Raw genomic sequence first — 17266 nt, forward strand, 5'->3', positions numbered from 1 at the left:
GCGAGGGCCCGGCCAGAGTCGAGCTGACTTGCGTCGCCTGGTCCAACGGCTGTGCCTCTATTGTCGTACGATCTGAGTGGGCGGGTCGCAGACCCCCTTTGGGTGCCCCATCCACCCGTCGACAAGCATACATGCGTCGTGACCATGACCGAGTTTTCCCCTTTTGTCTTCTTGGCCGGTTGGTATCTTTTGCCAACTCTGCTCCAACAGAGACGCGCGGGCATTCTTGATGAGCCCGTTCTGGTAATGTTTCGCCGAGAGCCAGCCTCGGCCCTCCATGGACCTTTCACCGAAGCTGCGGGCAACACAGACTAGCATCTAATTACATTCCCGCGTCTGCATCTCAGGTGGACGAGCGTCTGGATCCTGACAGTCACCGGCCCTAACTACTGTAAACAGCAGGTAGACCAAAGACCGGGCGATTGTTGTCGGTTAAGAGAGGGTCACCTGAAAGTGTTCTGATCGTTTAGACGACCCGAGGACGACTCTTGTTGTGAAATTAGGTGTGGCCCGTGTGCATTAAGAGTCATTAGTCCCGTTTTAAGCTCATTTTGAAGAGTCTCACCCCTGTTGCTGCCCAGACGCTAAAAGTCGAAGTTGTTGGTCGTGAAGCTTTTGTAAACTTGAGCAAATCCACCTTTCTACTTCTGGTCAGAAAAATGCCTCATACATTGCCTATTTGGCGAATGTTGGTGGACACTCGAGTCATTCGGTACGCACTTCGGAACGGTACCGAGTACTAATTGAGGTGATGTCTTTGCATTTTCTGCCTAAATCCTTCCCGCCTCCCCCCTGCATGAGATGAGATGATGAGACCCCTTGCCTCGACCGTTGGTTCTTGAAGAATGCATGACAGGTCCAACGGCATGATCGGGCAATCGCTCAGACAGGGTAAGGCTTGATGAACAAGAGTGACTGGGCCGAGGGAGAGGAAGAGACAGGGCACACAGGAGACTGCGTCTCTTACCCTACATTGTCATCATGACCAGACCAGGATGCGCAAATGTAGAGAGGCTCATTTATATATCAGAGACTGTCCTCGATATGAGATGGCTGGCCAAAGAGTCAGTATCAGCCTCGAAATCTCGTGGATGACACGGAAAACGAGCGGGAGTGTAGAGGGCTTAGTAGCATCAACAAGCTTCACACGTCTCCTCGCGCAAGAGCACACACAATCTGCACATTTCCGACATCTACACCATCCATCACTATGGCTCCGTTTCACTCCGCCCTCGCCATGTCGCTCGCGGCGCTGCTCGCCCTAGACCACAGCCAGGCGAGCGCCCAGTACATCCAGAACTTTGACCACACCCGCATCACAAACCCCTTGACTGGCACCACGTCCGACGGCTACAAATAGTAAGCCCTCTCCCCTAACCCTCTGCCTCGGGCAGCGAAACATGCTTACAACCACCTTAGCAAGGCCGTCCCTGACAACCGGGTCGCCTGGCGCAACGTCATTGACCTCGGCAGCACAGAGACTGTCTACCTCTTCTACAACTGCTACTACATGACCAACATCTGCGAGAACGTCCGCGCCTTCATGGGCTCCGCCCGCGGCCAAAACCTCCACCCCGGCACCACCATCCCGTCCAACGTGTTCACCTACGACTTCGTTACGGGCGACGAGAGCTGGACGCGTCAGTCGGGCCGCAGGGGCCAGTCCTGCCCCAGCGGCTGGGGTGGCAACGGCCGCTGCCCCCAGGCCGGCCAGGAGATCCCCTGGCGCCACGACGGCCCCTGGTGGACAACGATCCTCGAGCCCGGCACAACCACAAACATGCTCCGCCACGAGCGCGACCCCCAGGGGAACATCGTCAAGAAGTCCCAGATGCGCTACACCTGTGATGAGTTCCCCCCCGCCACCTGGGTCGAGGGCGGCAACGGCTGGTCCAACAACCAGCCCGCCAACACCTGGTGCGCCGGCCAGGCCTGTGTCGACTACACCGTCAACAACAACGGCGTCTCCATCAAGGCTGAGCAGGACTGGCAAGCCAGCGCTCACAAACTGCTGCGCATCGTCCTCCTCCGCCACATCGGAGACCGAGTTGCAGAGTTCGATTGGCATGTTCCCAGCCAACCGCAGAAGGACATGGCCTTCTTCCGCTTCTCCGCCATGGACATGGGGCCTGACGGCGTGGCCGCCTCCATCTTCACGTCCAACCAAGACACCGGCGTGGACAGCGAACCTCAGTACGTCACCCAGCAGAGGAGGCGCGGGTTCAACCTCACCGCGGACGAAGAGGACCCGGACGAGCCGACGCGCGTGCCCCGTTCGCGGTACGGGCTCAGCGCCGAGGAGGCCGTGAAACGCATGCGCGCCGGCCACAGCCGCCACGTCGTGAACATCCCTGCCGAGTTCAACGAGTCCTTCGTGACGACGGAGCCGGGTTTTGGGAGCATGGCTACCTCGCCCAATCTGAATATGAACAGCACGACGTCGCGCCGTTCCGAGACACCGGTGCAGCCGAAGAAAAGCAAGACGCCGGCTCCTGTCTCCAAGCGTCAGGACGGCCCGCCGGTAGAGGCCGCGAAGCCTCTCCTCAAGGCGGCCTCCCCTCGTGATCTCGAAAGAGCCCACGACATCGTGGCCACCGCCATAGCCGCCTCGGCCAAACTCAACAAGGCCCGTCTGGCAAGCCCGATACGCAACCAGTACAGGCTCAAGCCCGGCACCGTCATCGGCACGACTGTTAACGAGCGCCGTCGCGCCCGCCGCGACGACTCGCCCCCTCCTACGCCGCTCCTCGAGATCACCGACGAGATCGCCTGGGCCGCCGCGCTTTTGGCCGAGGCCGAGGCCGAGGTGCCCGAGGACGGTGTCAAGTTGCCGCTCCCCCCCGGCCGTAACGTCACGCGCCGAGCCGCCGCCGCCAGGGGCTCGTACTGGATGGAGTCCATCGCTCGCAAAGGCACCGTCCCCTGGGGCGACGACCCCTCGTACGCCGTGTTCCGCAACGTGCTCGACTACGGCGCCGCCGGCAACGGCGTGACCGACGACACCGCCGCCATCAAGCGAGCCATGAACGACGGCCGGCGGTGCGGCGAGAAGTGCAACGGGTCGACGGTCAAGAACGCCATCGTCTACTTCCCGCCCGGCACGTACCTCATCTCCAGCACGGTGCCCCTCCCCTTCGGCACGCAGGTCATCGGCGACGCCATTGACCGCCCGGTGCTGGTCGCCTCCAAGTCCTTCATCGGCCTCGGGGTGCTGTCGACCGACGAGTACACCGGCGGCGGCACCGGCCCCGACGGGCACGACCAGCAGTGGTACGTCAACACGGCCAACTTCTACCGCCAGATCCGCAACATCATCATCGACGTACGCCCGGCGCCGCCCTCGCAGGAGACGGCCTGCCTGCACTACCAGGTGGCCCAGGCCACCAGCATGCAGAACGTCGAGCTGCGGGCCGGCGCGGGCCAGAAGGGCATCTTCGCCGAGAACGGCAGCGGCGGCGGCATCTCGGACGTCACCTTTGTTGGCGGCGACGTCTGCCTGTACGGCGGCGAGCAGCAGTTCACGGCCCAGCGGCTCGTCTTCCGCGGTTGCGACGTCGGCGTCCAGGTCATCTGGGACTGGGGCTGGGTGTGGAAGTCGGTGACCATGACCGACGTCAAGACGGGCTTCAAGTTCGTGCCCGAGTACCCGGACGGCAACATCGGGTCGTCGCTGATCATGGACTCGTCCTTCACCAACGTCGGCACCGTCGTCGTCATCCAGCCGCCGTCGTCCGAGGCCGGCTCTGGGAGCACCGGCCTCGTGATTGAGAACATCCGCATGTCGGGCGTCACCACTGCCGTTGCCGACACGAATGGCCGCTCCCTGCTGGCCGCGTCGGCCCGGGTTGACGAGTGGGTGTTGGGCCCCGTGTACTCGAGCTCGGCCGACGCCGGCGCTCGTTCATTCTCGTCCGGCGGCAAGATCGGCAAGTACCGCCGGGATGGCGGGCTTGTCGACGCACAGGGGGCCTACTATGAGCGTCCCAAGCCGCAGTACGAGGGCCGCGGCGTGGGCGACTTCCTCCACGTCAAGGACTTTGGCGCGAGGGGCGACGGCGTGACGGACGATACGGCCGCTTTCCAGCGGGCCGTAGACTCCAGCCAGGGAAAGATTCTGTTCGTCGACGCCGGCTCATACATCCTGACAGGGACTGTGACGGTGCCGGCGGGCGTGAAGATGGTCGGCGAGACGTGGTCGCAGCTCGTGGCCCGGGGCCCGGCCTTCTCAGACGAGACCAAGCCCACCGTGATGCTCCGGGTGGGCCGTCCCGGCCAGGTCGGCAACGTCGAGATGCAGGACCTCATCTTCACCACCAAGGGCCCGACGGCCGGAGCCGTGCTCATCGAGTGGAACATGGCCGCCGACGCAAAGGGCTCGGCAGCCCTCTGGGATTGCCACGTCCGCATCGGCGGCGCCGCGGGCACCGACCTGACGCCCGCCGAGTGCCCCGCCCTGACCTCCGGTATCGCCCCGGGCTGCAACGCCGCCAGTCTCATGATGCACATCAAGCCGGGCGCGTCGGGATACTTCGAGAACATGTGGCTCTGGGTGGCCGACCACATGATCGACGACCCGGACCTGGAGGACGCCAACAACACCATGGTGCAGAACTCAGTCTACGTCGCTCGCGGCCTGCTGGTCGAGAGTACCGAGCCAACCTGGCTCTACGGCACGTCGTCTGAGCACGCCGTCATGTACCAGTACAACTTCCACAATGCCGCGAGTATCTTCGCCGCCATGATCCAGACCGAGTCGCCCTACTACCAGCCGACCCCGAACCCGCCCGCCCCGTTCGGCAACACCGTCGGCCTCTTCCCCGGCGATCCGGACTACTCCTGCGCCGCGGGCGATGAGTTCGGCGGTTGCGACGAGTCGTGGGCTGTCGTAATGCGCGGTTGCGAGGACATCGTCGTCGCCGGCGCCGGCTTGTATTCGTGGTTCTCGACCTACAGCCAGGACTGCATCGGCGGGCAGCTATGCCAGAAGGCGCTGGTGCTCCTCAAGGGCAACCACGCCAGCGTGCGCTGGGAGCATCTCGTCACCATCGGCGCCAAGTACATGGCCGTCATGGACGGCAAGGGCATCGCGGCCAAGGACAACCTCAACGTCGACGCGCACCCCTTCTGGTCGCAGGTGTCGCTGCTCGACGTTGCCAGCGACGGCGAGCAGTACAACGACGTGCTCTGGCTCGACCCGGGCATCTGGGACATGGCCCAGCCCGAGTTCGAATGCCAGCCGCCCTGCCGCGTCAAGATTCCGCCGTACACGGGCGCCACCACCACGGTCAACTACCCGCTCATGACCGTCAGCTCGGACGCGTGGACGAGCACCATCACGGTGCCGCCCATGACGCTGTCCAAGCTGGGCTTCGAGGTGATGACACTGGTCGAGGGCGGCCCCAACGTCAAGAGGGACGGCCTCAACCGCCGAGCCTTCGAGGACTTCTGGCCCATCCCCGCCACGACCGCCGCCTGGCCCGTCGTCATCTACAACGGCCCGGACGGCAAGGTGTCGACGGCGAGCCCCAAGACGGCCTATCCGACACCGCCTCCGTCCGTCGAGCCTGGCTCGCCGCCGCCGCAGAAGGGCGCGTGGCCGGCACGCGCCCTCAGGCCGCGCGCCGCTTACGGGCTGGACCCTAACAAAGAGCTGAGCGATAGCCTGAGGGACTGGATGTGCCAGCGAGCCGCCGAGTCGCCGAGCCTGTACGACATGGACCTGCTGGACTGTCCGAACACCAAGCGGCCCAACAACGACTCGGGCCAAGTGCCGATGGGCGAGGGCTGGGGCTGGGACGTGCCACAGATCTCGAACAACGGCACCATGATCCTGCCCGGGTTTGGGGCCCCCTTTAACCAAATCATCAACATCCTAGGGCGCATGTGCGAACAGCCGCAGCAGACCAAGACGAGCACCACGATCAGGGCGCAGACGACGCAGCCTTCCCGGCCCACGGAGAAGCCATTAGCGAGGCCCGACGCCAACCAGAACGAGATCAAGTGCTTCGGTAGCGGGCACAAGATGGGCAACACGCGGCTGCGGCTGGGCATCGAGTCGTTCTGCAGCAACATCGGCTCCGACGCCCTTGGCGTCGGCGCCCGCGGCCTCAATGACAGGAGGGCCGCCACAGGGGAGCTCACGGGCGGCTACAAGAGACGGGACACCAAGACCCTCGATAAGAATGACAAGATCAGCTTCAGCTTCGAGGTGATGGATGGCTGTGCGTGGACGTTCGACCTCGACGAGTGCGCGCGGTACTTCAAGACGGCCGTCGACAGCTGCAACTGCGACGGAGAGAATGGGAAGCAGGGCGGCTATGGGGGGAACAATTGTCTCAAGTGGATGACCGACCCAGAATACAAGTTGTAGTTGGGGATAAGTTGTAGACTAAAATTGTAATATTTGTAAGATAAGAAATGTAGGGGATGTGACGGTAGAATCTAATACTTTGTATATTCAAAAACAATGCAGCTATGAAGACGACTTGGCAAAGATTACTCCCAAAACTAGCAAGCGTTTCATGCTAGCAACGTCTTTTCTAAACCAGGCCGCAGGGTCGCCTTCACCCAAAGCTCCCGTCCTTCCCAGATGCCGTACAGGTAAGCGTCCCTTTCCCAGTCGATCTGGTCCATGTTCCTGAGCTCCATATCAAAGCTCCACGCCATCTTCGCAATAACGATCCTTAGACGCTGAATGGCGGGGTTCGTACCGGGACAGCCGTGGGGCCCCAGGGAGAAGGGTGCAAAGGAACCGCGAGCGTCCCTGTCGAAGCGCGTATCGTAGTGCTGGTGGTCGTTTGGTAGGAAGCGCTCCTGGCAAAAGGAACGGGCGTCCTTGAACCACCGTTCCGAACGGGTCATTGCGAAGTGGCATGTTTGGACAGTTGTCTGGCGCCTTTTGTCAGCGGAACACTCACTCACCTCAAGCGCGCAAACTCATCTCTCAGCCGGCTCGCTTCTGCGGCCTTTGGGTGTTGGGTAAAAGGGAAATAGAATCTGTTGTTGTACTTACACCTTTGGGGACGTACCACCGGCCTACCACCGCCCCGGGGCTGAACCTAGGCATGCCGAAAGCGGCGTTGGAATAGATGCGGAGAGATTTATAAATCACCGCCTGTAAGTACTTGAGCCCTTGCAGTTGATCATGGACAATGACAAACCAAGGTGTGATGCCAAAGGTCTTCCATGATCCTGGAGTTGGGGTCGTGAACACGCCGTTTCCCAGCTGTGACCAGCCTTGGGCATCATCATAGTCCGGGTCTCGGAATGGGGCATCCTTGCTTGTTATAATTGTAGCTTCATCCTGTTCAATCTTAGTTAGTAGATGCTATCACGGCTAATTTGAATAGCTCGTCTCTAAGACTGTTCTATAACCGATGACTATCCTGGCAGAGACGGCAAGGGGGCCCATAGTCAGTAGTAATAGGATGCCAGTGAACCACATTTTGATCTTGGACAGCATATTGCCTCGGAAAATATTGCGAAGTATTTTGTATGTCTAGTGCTAGAAGCACAGTGAGGGATAGTTGTTTCCGACCGAGAACAAATTTACTAATTGACCTTTGAGTGAAGGGTGGCGATAGTTAGCCTTTGGCATGCCTCACGTGTGTGCGCAAATAACACACACAAGAGCATCGTTTGCACGTCCTCCAGGATAAGACGTTTTTTTCACAAGCAAGCTAAAAGTATAGAGAGTTCCGAATCAGATTGACACTACGTAGTTGATTTCCACCATGAAGCTGGGATCTTACATACCCCTAAACAAAAGTCCGCTAAACCCTATGACCTTCAACAGCAGCGGTGGCGGTGGCGGCGGCGGCGACGGCGGCTCGGGGACTTGTCTCGTGTCCCTCATGGCCCAGGAATCGCTGTACGGCGAGACGGCCATGGAACTCCTGGCCTGCTGCTACACACACCTGGTCCAGGAGCTGGCGGCGAACCCGTCGGCGGCACCTCTGGGAAGTGTGCAGCATTTTTCCCCCGCGAGCATGGCCGAGGCGTTGTCGTTCGGCCGGGGCGAGCTGCGTGCGTCGGCCTGGGAGGGAAGGACTCTGCCGGAGCAGGTCTTGCACGTGGCCAAGATGTATCCCGACAAGATCGCCGTCAAGGATGGCTACGGCACCGCCATGTCCTTCCGAGGTCTGAGGGATAGGGTCTTTGCCATCTCGAGGACACTCGCGCCGGTCTTGGGACGGTCGTCGTCGTCATTGACGGCGGGGCCCGTGGCGGCGGTGTATCAAGAACCGTCGGCCGACTGGGTCTGCTCCATGATCGCCATCATGCGGATGGGCGCAGTGTACGTCCCGCTTGACATGGCCACTCCGGTCCCCCGCCTTGTGAAGATTGTGTAGGGTACAAGCCCGAAGTGCTGGTGGTTTAGAGCCAAACAGCCGAGGTCGCCAGGACCGAGCTGCTACCGGCCAGTTCCCCCGGCTCGACGATGCTCGTCTTGCCAGATGTGACACCGGCACCGGCACCGGCACCGGCCCCGGCCCCGGCCCCGAGAAAGGTACCTTTCTCGGGGCTAAGCGATGCCGCCGCCACCGCCGTCGCCGCCGCCGCTGATGACGACAACACAACAGCGGCCACAAGGCCAAACGTGAGCGTAACGTCGCCCTGCGTCATACTATATACGAGCGGCTCGACGGGAGTGCCCAAAGGCATCGTCCTGACCCACGGCAACCTCGCCAACGAGGTCGAGCACTCGGCGTACACCTACGGCTTCGGCCCGGAGGATGTGGTCCTCCAGCAGAGCGCCCTCAGCTTCGACATGTCCCTGACGCAGATTTTCTCTGTCGTCGCACATGGCGGCACGCTGTGCATGATACCGCTCGAGCTACGCGGCGACGCCGTGGGCATTGCCACCGCCATGGCGCGCGAGGGCGTCATGTTCACTGGCGCAACGCCGTCCGAATACGCCGTGTAGCTGGCCCACGGCGGCCGCGACCACCGTCTATCCTCGTGGCGCATCGCGCTGGCCGGCGGCGAGCCGATCAAGCCGGCGATGCTGCAGAGGTTCCGGGTCCTGAGCAAGGAGGATCTGCGCCTCTTCAACGCGTACGGTCCCACGGAGACGACATGCTCCGCCACCAGGGGAGAGATCGACAACCGCAGCCTCAGCAGTCCGCCGCCGCACACGGATGCAGTGGTCTCCTTCGGGCGACCGGCTCCCAGCAGCTTAGTGTGCGTCGTCGACGAGAAGCAGACCGGAACCGGGGCCGCTTCTGGCTTAGAGCCGGTTCCCGTAGGGGTCTCCGGGGAGATTATAGTCGCTGGTGCTGGCGTGGCGCAGGGCTACCTCAACCGCGGCAATCTCACCGACGCCGTCTTTGTCCCCGGGACCTACTTCTCCAAAGTTTGCCGTGCCAGTGGATGGAGCGCAATGCATCACCGCACATGAGACCGTGGCCGGTGGCGCGCCGACGGCACGCTCCCTGTTGAGGGTAGGGTTGCTGGTCACAACACACAGGTGAAGCTCGGCGGGATGAGCTTCGATCTATGTGAAATCGAGGCCGTCATCGCTGAGGTGGGAACTGGCCGCATTGCCGATGCCGTTGTCTCGGTCCGCCGTGCTCCCTCCTCCGCACTTGGTCTTGAAGACAACGACGACGACGACGAACAGGACGGCTTCCTTGTCGCCCACGTCGTGCTGCAGCAGCCCGAGATTCAGCTAGACCTAGACCGCTTCCTCATTGTCGAGGTCGCGTCCAGGCTGCCCCGGCGCATGCTTCCCGCCGTCATCCTGCCCATCGACCGGCTCCCTGCCACCATCTCAGGGAAGATTGACCGCCGTGCTATCTCCGAGTTGCCGCTTCCGTGATCAAGCATCAGCAATGATGACGACAGCGATGTCGACGAAGACGTGAGTAAGAAACTAGGAGAGATCGTTGGCTCAACAGCCTTAAGCTCCACCGAGGCGGGTTTGTTGGAGCTCTGGGCCACCGTCACTCGCGGCGGTCTACTCCGCCGCGGAGGCGCGCACCGGGACATCGCCCCCGAGACCGACTTCTTCCACTTGGGAGGCAACTCGCTGCTTCTCATCAAGCTTCAGGCGTCTATCAGAAAGGTCTACGGCGTCACGGTCCGCCTAGTCGAGCTCTTAGAGCACAGCTCGCTCGGCAAAATGGCCTCGCTCGTTTGGGACAAGGACAAGGACATGACTACACCAACCATCGACTGGGAAGCCGAGACAGAAGTGCCTTCTGAGTGGGTACACGGGGATGAGAAGCAAGCTGACTACAAAGCGGGCGTCACCACCACCCGACGGGTTGTCATGACGGGACCCTCGGGGTTCCTGGGCGTCAAGCTCCATCCGCCGAGCCAGGGCAGCCGTGGAATGTCGACCTGAGCGGCCCCGATAAGATGCCACTCCACGAGTGGAAGAAGCGTGTGGCCGAGCGGACCGGGACTGAGGTCGCGGCTGTTTCGTTGAAGGAGTGGGCGGCCAGGGCGGCCAAGGCCGGCTTGAACCCGGTGCTGGCGCAGTTCTTTGCCCACGTTGAGTCGATAGGCGGCTTGGTGTTTCCCAAGGTTCTGTCATCAGTCTAGAGAGGGACGGACTAAGCCTTGCCTTGTATTAGTAGGATCGTTTGTGTAGGAACTTATTTGTTTTTCTCTTATTAGCTAAGAAGTGTAGGGTAAATCAGATACAGAATACTACTAGCTTATGGATATGTTCGGCTATTTCCATAATGTTTTCCAACAAGTCCCAAGTCGAAACTCCAAAGACGTACGCTTGGAAGCCTGACGTTGAACTGAAGACCATTAATCGCATGTGTGGCACTCGTCAAGCCAGCTGCCTTGTTGCAGCCAGCCGAATTCTAGCTGCCGGACGATGGAAGTGCCGATGAAGCGATTGAAGCTGGAGGAGGCGCCGCTAAACGGGCGGCAGGCAATACAGGTGCGACGGTCATGAATCAGACGAAAAAAACCCTGTTGGAATCGAACCTGCGACCTCGGGGTCCTGCGCCAGCATCAGTTATTGAACCATGTCTCCATCCGGACAGGCAGCGTCGCCGTCGGCAAGATTACCAACCGGTTGTACCAGCGTAGGCCCTTGAGCTCCATCATTCATGACTAGCACCCGCCGTCGGTGAGTCCGGTGTAAAACCTGTTAATTGAGAGTGCAGGGGATGCTAGGCTTGTTGTAAGTCGCCTGGGATGGGTTGTAAGACCAGAAATTTACAAGTTTCGGACCGGAACTTTCCTAACCTCGGCCCGTGACTGATCAAGTTTTAGTAAGAAACCTTTGAAGTTTTGGGGACTTTGGGGCTACGTCTAAAAGTCCTCAAGTAACCTCCCTGATTGCCTAAGAGACACTGAATGGTTCAGCTTGGGATATAAAAATGGGCAGTCAATCCCACATCTTCCCAATCAACAATTAGAACGAGGTTTTCCAACTTACCTCACTTGGAAGCTCAACAAGTCTTTACTCTAGAACTTGATAAGATAACAGACCTGTAAGTCTTCCGATCATCCTCTCTATGACTCTCTCACTTAACAACATATCTATCAGATCAATCAATTCGCCGACAAACACTTACGAGCCGTGAAAATGAAACCTGTAACTATCTGGGCGACTGTTATCTCGCTCTTGCTTAGGTCTACTCTTGTTTCAGCAGAGTGTAAAGTGTTCCCAGACGGAAAAGTCTGTGATCAGCCGTTCTTCAACATCTGTGATGGGCAGGGCACAGAAAACTTACTCTGCTGTTCTACTCTAAACTGCACTTAGATTGAGAAGTTAGATACAAGAAAGCTAGTTCTTAGAAATAAGTGTATTAACTGCTATGTTTTAAAAAGAGGGAATAATGCTACCCTATTTACGAATCTAAAACAAAGTGAAACAAAGATGCTCTATATGTTGTCTATACGTAATGTGTAGGCTAACATACTAGGTAAACTACTTTTACATCCAGCGTTGCCCATAGAGGTTATTCCCAACTTTCTGCAAGTCATGGCTCACTTGAACGCTAGGCATCATGGTATTTATCAAGGTGTTACAGCAGACAGTAAATGTTGGTAAATTTGTGGTTAAAAGGGTGTTTTTTTCGCCGATGACTCAGGCCGTTAGTTGGGGCCGATAAAGGTCAAGCGTCAAGCGTATTGAGCAGGCTTGCCAACTTGAGTCAGACTCAGGACTCGGACTCGCTATCGCTATGATCACAAAAGCCTAGCAAACCTTACCACCGCTTTGGGCATAAACTGCCCCTAGACGTTGTCGCGGCATGTATCAAACGTTTTCAAAATAAGTTTTATAGGAGATGTTAGTGCATGCTGGGAATCTTTATTTTTATCGCCTGAGGTATCAGCATTGATTGCCAATGAAACTCGGTCTTAATAACCCGCACATTGTGCCACTTTAGGGGACCCTGTCTATACGACTCAAGCAGTTTCAATGTTATTTTGAGCCGAGTGTTTTCTTTTCCCTTATCTTCCTCTCTTACATAAAAAGCAAAGGACGAAGCTTGACCCTGTAACATGCTGTTGGTGAGAGATGTAAGTTCTGAGATGCAAGACGTATATATTATAGAAAGCGTTTCACGCAGTGACCTGCGTTGTGGAAATTTCTTACCACTGTGACACTTAGCTCGAATGGCATCCCAGGTCATGTTTACGGGGCTGCTCACCCCGCCGTTAACCACTTCAAAAGCAATCGTAACATGTCTGGTGCTTGTACGTTCCTTACTCCCTATTGATGTGCCTAAACCTTGCTAGTTGAGTTGGCTAAGTCCAGACTGATAGTTATTCACGCACCGGCTGTGGATCATCACGTACCGCATCCACTTTCACCCTCTACGACACTACCCCGGACCAAAAGTCGCGGCAGCTACCAAACTTTACAGGCTTTACTTTACGACTCGAGGCGAAGGTGCTAGTCTCCCTAAACGACTTCATGACCGCTACGGCGCCATTGTCCGCATCGGTCCCGACGAGCTCAGCTACATCGATTCAAGGGCGTGGAAGGACATTCATGGGTTCCACGTGGGCGACAGAGATGCCTTCACAAAGGACCTGGTCATGTATGGTCCTGACATCAGACCCAATGTTTGGGGTCTCATTCGCGCAGATGACGCGGGGCACAGCCGACAACGACGAATCTTCACCCACGCCTTTTCCGACCGGGCTCTTCGTGGTCAGCAGTTGCTCATCAAAGGCTATGTTGACACCTTGATGACCAAACTGCACGTAATTGCCGAACGCCAAAGAAAGGACAGCAGAAGCGCCGATAGCACCCTTGATGTTACTCGTCTGTACACCTTCACGAGCTTTGACATTATGGCAGATCTCACCTTCGGGGAATCTTTGGGAATGCTCAGCGGAGAGAGTTACGTGCCCTGGGTCTCCTTGATTGAGGAATCCCTGAGATACTCAGGATACACCCTGATATTGCGTGCTTATCCACTGTTGGGGTATCTGCTCACACCCCTGATTCCAAAGTCAATCAAGGCTATGCGTGAAGAGCATATCAACTTCGCCATCAAGCGAGTTGATCAACGTCTTCAAAACGGCTCGGACAGAGGTGACATTTGGAGCCTGGTCGAGCGACACGCGGAGCAGGACAACATTTCAAGAGAAGAGATGTACTCGAGCTCGTACGAATTTCTGATAGCTGGGTCGGAAACAACGGCGAGTCTATTGAGCGGACTTACATACTTCCTATGCAAGAACGAGGACAAGATGAACAGAGTACTGGGCGAGGTACGAGCACTTGGGGTAGCTGACTTGACCATCTCGAAGTTACAAGGCTTGAAGTTCCTGCAGGCTTGCATCGAAGAAACCATGAGACTTTACCCCCCCGTCGCCGGAGCACTGGGACGTGTGAAGCAAATGGGAGGGACAAACATTTGCGGAAAATGGGTTCCAGAAGGGGTGGGTTACTAAAGGACTGCCGATCCTGCCTGGAGTCAATTCAGAGCTGACAAACAAGGAAGACGTCGGTGGGCATTCCCCATATGGCGGCATACCATTCCGCAACAAACTTTACAGATCCGATGGAGTTCGCCCCGGAGCGTTGGCTTCCTGAGGCTCCCGATAGATTCAGAAACGACAACAAGGAGGTATTCCAGCCTTTTCTCTACGGGCCCAGAAACTGTCTAGGCAAAAAGTAGGTACCGCTTTCCTATCCGTTGGTTGATCCAGGTCAACTTTTCATATTGACACATATTGTAGCCTTGCTTACCACGAAGTACGCTTGATCATGGTGTCAATTCTGTGGCATTTTAATATAGAATTGGAAGACCCAAAGGTTGACTGGCTTGACCAAAGATGGTACGGTTTCTTTGAGAAGCAACCGCTCCATGTACGCTTAACTTCTGTTTCGCGTTAAGCTCTAGAGAATGAGACACTCAAAACTCCCTTCCTGTTCAGAGGCTTAAATAATCATAAACAAGGTTGTAATTTATATTATTAAGGAGATGCTTCCAACCTGAGCCTTACTCATGAACGCTTAGACTACATAGCAGTTTTTCAATTTCGTTCCCTTTCAAGTCTTCAAATGCTGGAGTTATATCTAGTGTAGTTAATGAAATTGACGACAACTTGAAATCTCATGTCAGTCTCAATTGTGAGGTTGTGGTCGTCTTTGTTACCCATAGACGTATCCAGTAACGGTAATGGTAGCAGTAGCAAGGCCTTCTATGACTTGCTGCATCTTAACAATGTAAAAGACTTGATGATTCAATACAATTAACTTCTCTATTTGGTGCACTTCGAATTTCAACACACACGCTAAAGCAACTAGAACTGCCAATTCTTAGTGATTGATAGCCCAACTTGCATTGATAGTCTCGGCTACCCTGGCAACAAGACGTCTCCTAGTTTATCAGCTGCCATTTGACCTTTTCCCAGCCTTCCCGTCTCCTAATCGTGACGTCCACTTTTTTCCGAGGAGGCGGAACGCTCTGGCCAGTAAGATTTGCGATAGGACATCTGGGGACCGTGGCGTCATTGAGACCATCGAAGTCAAATCCCATCACCAAGGCTGCGAGGAGAGTGATGTTCTCATTGATTGCGAAATTGCGACCTGGGCAGAGATGCTTTCCGCCTCCAAATGGCCAATAAGCAGCCCTCGAGGAGACCCCCTTGGATCCCATCTGGCGGGGCTGAGGTTCAAGCCAACGCTCCGGGGCGAACTCTTCAGGGTCCCTCTCGCCCCAGACTTCAGGTATCCGATGCCCCACACCAGATGGTATGTGGCAGATACCCCCAGCTCGAAGAAGGGTCCCATCCGGGAGCGTTGTGTCCTCAAGAACGTGCCGCGTCGCGGTGTTGGAGTCAAAAAGGCGCAACGTCTCGTGATGCGCCGCGTTGAGATATGGACATATTGTCTGATCGGTGAGCTGAGACGCGCGAAGGGTGGCGATACTACCCGTTAGAGGTGAAGCGTTCTCTGCAGAGCTTTCAGGCTTCCCACCCTCTTCAATCTGTACCAGGGGCTCCACCTCCTTCCTGACTCTTGCTAGGACCTCTGGCCGGGAGATGACGCTCACAAGAAACCAAAAGAACATGGGCGCGCTGTTTGTCGTGGCAGCCACAACCATGCCCACCTCAAGGCGCCCGAGATCAGTGTCATCAAGACCCGAGTCACGGATGATGCGGGCTCGCAGCTTGGTGAACTCCGCCGTGTCCGGAGGGAACGAGCTGTCGTGTGGATAGTGTTCAAAGTACTTCACAAGAGTGCCTTGAAGCCGTTCCCTTGCAGAGTTGCCAGCTGGAGCTATTAATGCCGGAAGAATGTTGGGGAATAAATAGGTTAATGCGTCATCAAAAATCCTAGACGGTGTTAAAACCACTTGTCAAACTGATAAAATGCTCTTTATAAGAGGCTATCAACCCAACTTACCAGATTTCATCCACCAAGGACCCATCTTCTCGAAAGGGATTCGTGTTTCTTCCATAGAGCGAATCAGTTGCGGCCACCGCGATGCGATTCCTCAGAAAATGATACAGATGAGGCACTTTCTGTTGATGATCGTCCCCAACCGCAAGCTCGTTAAGATCTTCGGCCAGTGTTGCAAGTGCTGTCGCCGTCATGCGACGCATGGGTTCCGGGGCAGTCGCCGTTGATACAGTGGTCGAGAAAGCGTGAAGAAGGGTTCCATCCACGAAGAGGGCTTTCGCTTTGGCGCTCAGTCGCACCAAACCGTCACTCGCCTGGACGACAAAAGGGTCGAAAGACAGTTGGCGACTGCGCAGAGCCGCCTGCGCCAGGGAGGGTGCGGCAATGACATACACCTTTTGACCGAATATTTGTAATGTAGCGGTCGACAGCTTGCCTCCAGAGGTTTTGTAAAGTTCCAGGTAATATCCTCCCCCTTTGTAGAGCATGTTGATGATGTGGCCCACGACCGGAATTGTGGGCTTCAGAAGCGGTGGTTCTCGTGGATCCTGGCTGACGGTTGAAATTCTGCCTATTGCCATGGCAAGAAGAAAGAGGAGACCAAGAAAGGCATAGATGATGGCCTTTGAAAAGCCATGACCTGCCTCTATCACTGCCTTGTCACCTCCTGTGTCAGACATGTTGATAATAAACTCGTCCAGTCTGAACTTCTTGCCCTGGGAATTGTGTAGAGAGGCGATCTGTTACTGAGTGTCTATCAAGCCGGTGGTGTTCCACCAGACGAAAGTGTCGACATAACATAGCCTCTGATTCCATGCCTAACTCAGACTGGCTCATAATTAGGCGAACATGTGACTTATACCTAGTCATGAGTCCAGATGGGTGTTCGGCCTATTCACTTATGATACACCTTAGACCCTGACCATGTGTTGCCTGAAACAGAGGAACTTTGTATTGTGGCTCAACTGTCGGTCTCGGTCTCGGTCTCAGGTATTGGAGCAAGGAATGGAAACAGACTCATTACGAGTCACTAAAACAACCACAATAAAGGAAATTGTTTAAAGTTTGCATGGTTATCTATAATGGGGCTTAGCAAGGGAGCATCAGTATTGAAGCATGGGTTTGATCGCAACAATTCAGGTGCACTCCATGACGAATAGTTGTCTTTCCAATAACTCCTACACCTGCTGCTTTGCCACGAACAAAGTTTTGTTGTACCTAGTCGTACAAAGATCAGAGCTAACCTGAATAATGGGGGTTTTCTTTCTGCTCCATGCCCGGGCGCAGTGTCATAATGACAGCATCTCGGCACATTTTTAATCCGTGCCGTGTCGGAAACGACAGAGATCTCTGTATTCCAGGCAGTCAAGGAAGTTTGTGAGCTTAAGATAAGTCAAAGCACCCACTTTTGGGCCACCCCCACATATG

The 17266-nt window shown here is 56.4% G+C and overlaps 6 protein-coding genes across 6 annotated transcripts; 4 read left to right on the top strand and 2 right to left on the bottom strand.

Moving 5' to 3' along the window:
• Positions 1–1210: 1210 nt before the first annotated feature.
• On the top strand, positions 1211–6370 carry CH63R_14251 (LysM domain-containing protein; the record flags this gene model as incomplete). Its single annotated transcript, XM_018309225.1, has 2 exons — positions 1211–1341; positions 1420–6370. 2 exons carry the CDS (start codon positions 1211–1213, stop codon positions 6368–6370), a joined length of 5082 nt encoding a protein of 1693 aa, XP_018151543.1.
• Positions 6371–6519: 149 nt separating this feature from the next.
• Positions 6520–6861, bottom strand: CH63R_14252 (Benzoate 4-monooxygenase cytochrome p450; the record flags this gene model as incomplete). Its single annotated transcript, XM_018309226.1, has 1 exon — positions 6520–6861. The coding sequence occupies one exon, from the start codon at positions 6859–6861 to the stop codon at positions 6520–6522; it is 342 nt and encodes a 113-aa protein (XP_018151544.1).
• Positions 6862–7781: 920 nt separating this feature from the next.
• Positions 7782–10348, top strand: CH63R_14253 (PKS-NRPS hybrid; the record flags this gene model as incomplete). Its single annotated transcript, XM_018309227.1, is given in 5 exon segments — positions 7782–8347; positions 8404–8920; positions 8927–9355; positions 9470–9816; positions 9832–10348. Coding segments are annotated over 5 exon segments (2376 nt in total).
• A 14-nt stretch (positions 10349–10362) lies between these two features.
• Positions 10363–10548, top strand: CH63R_14254 (uncharacterized protein; the record flags this gene model as incomplete). The annotated part of the gene is made up of 1 exon (XM_018309228.1): positions 10363–10548. One exon carries the CDS (start codon positions 10363–10365, stop codon positions 10546–10548), a length of 186 nt encoding a protein of 61 aa, XP_018151546.1.
• Positions 10549–12591: 2043 nt separating this feature from the next.
• Positions 12592–14309, top strand: CH63R_14255 (Averantin oxidoreductase; the record flags this gene model as incomplete). The annotated part of the gene is made up of 5 exons (XM_018309229.1): positions 12592–12672; positions 12742–13869; positions 13932–14104; positions 14170–14185; positions 14229–14309. The coding sequence occupies 5 exons, from the start codon at positions 12592–12594 to the stop codon at positions 14307–14309; spliced, it is 1479 nt and encodes a 492-aa protein (XP_018151547.1).
• Positions 14310–14813: 504 nt separating this feature from the next.
• On the bottom strand, positions 14814–16518 carry CH63R_14256 (Prostacyclin synthase; the record flags this gene model as incomplete). The annotated part of the gene is made up of 2 exons (XM_018309230.1): positions 14814–15771; positions 15842–16518. The coding sequence occupies 2 exons, from the start codon at positions 16516–16518 to the stop codon at positions 14814–14816; spliced, it is 1635 nt and encodes a 544-aa protein (XP_018151548.1).
• Positions 16519–17266: the final 748 nt, after the last annotated feature.

The sequence above is a fragment of the Colletotrichum higginsianum genome, chromosome 10, assembly GCF_001672515.1.
Source record: "Colletotrichum higginsianum IMI 349063 chromosome 10, whole genome shotgun sequence".
Taxonomy (NCBI): Eukaryota; Fungi; Ascomycota; class Sordariomycetes; order Glomerellales; family Glomerellaceae; genus Colletotrichum; species Colletotrichum higginsianum.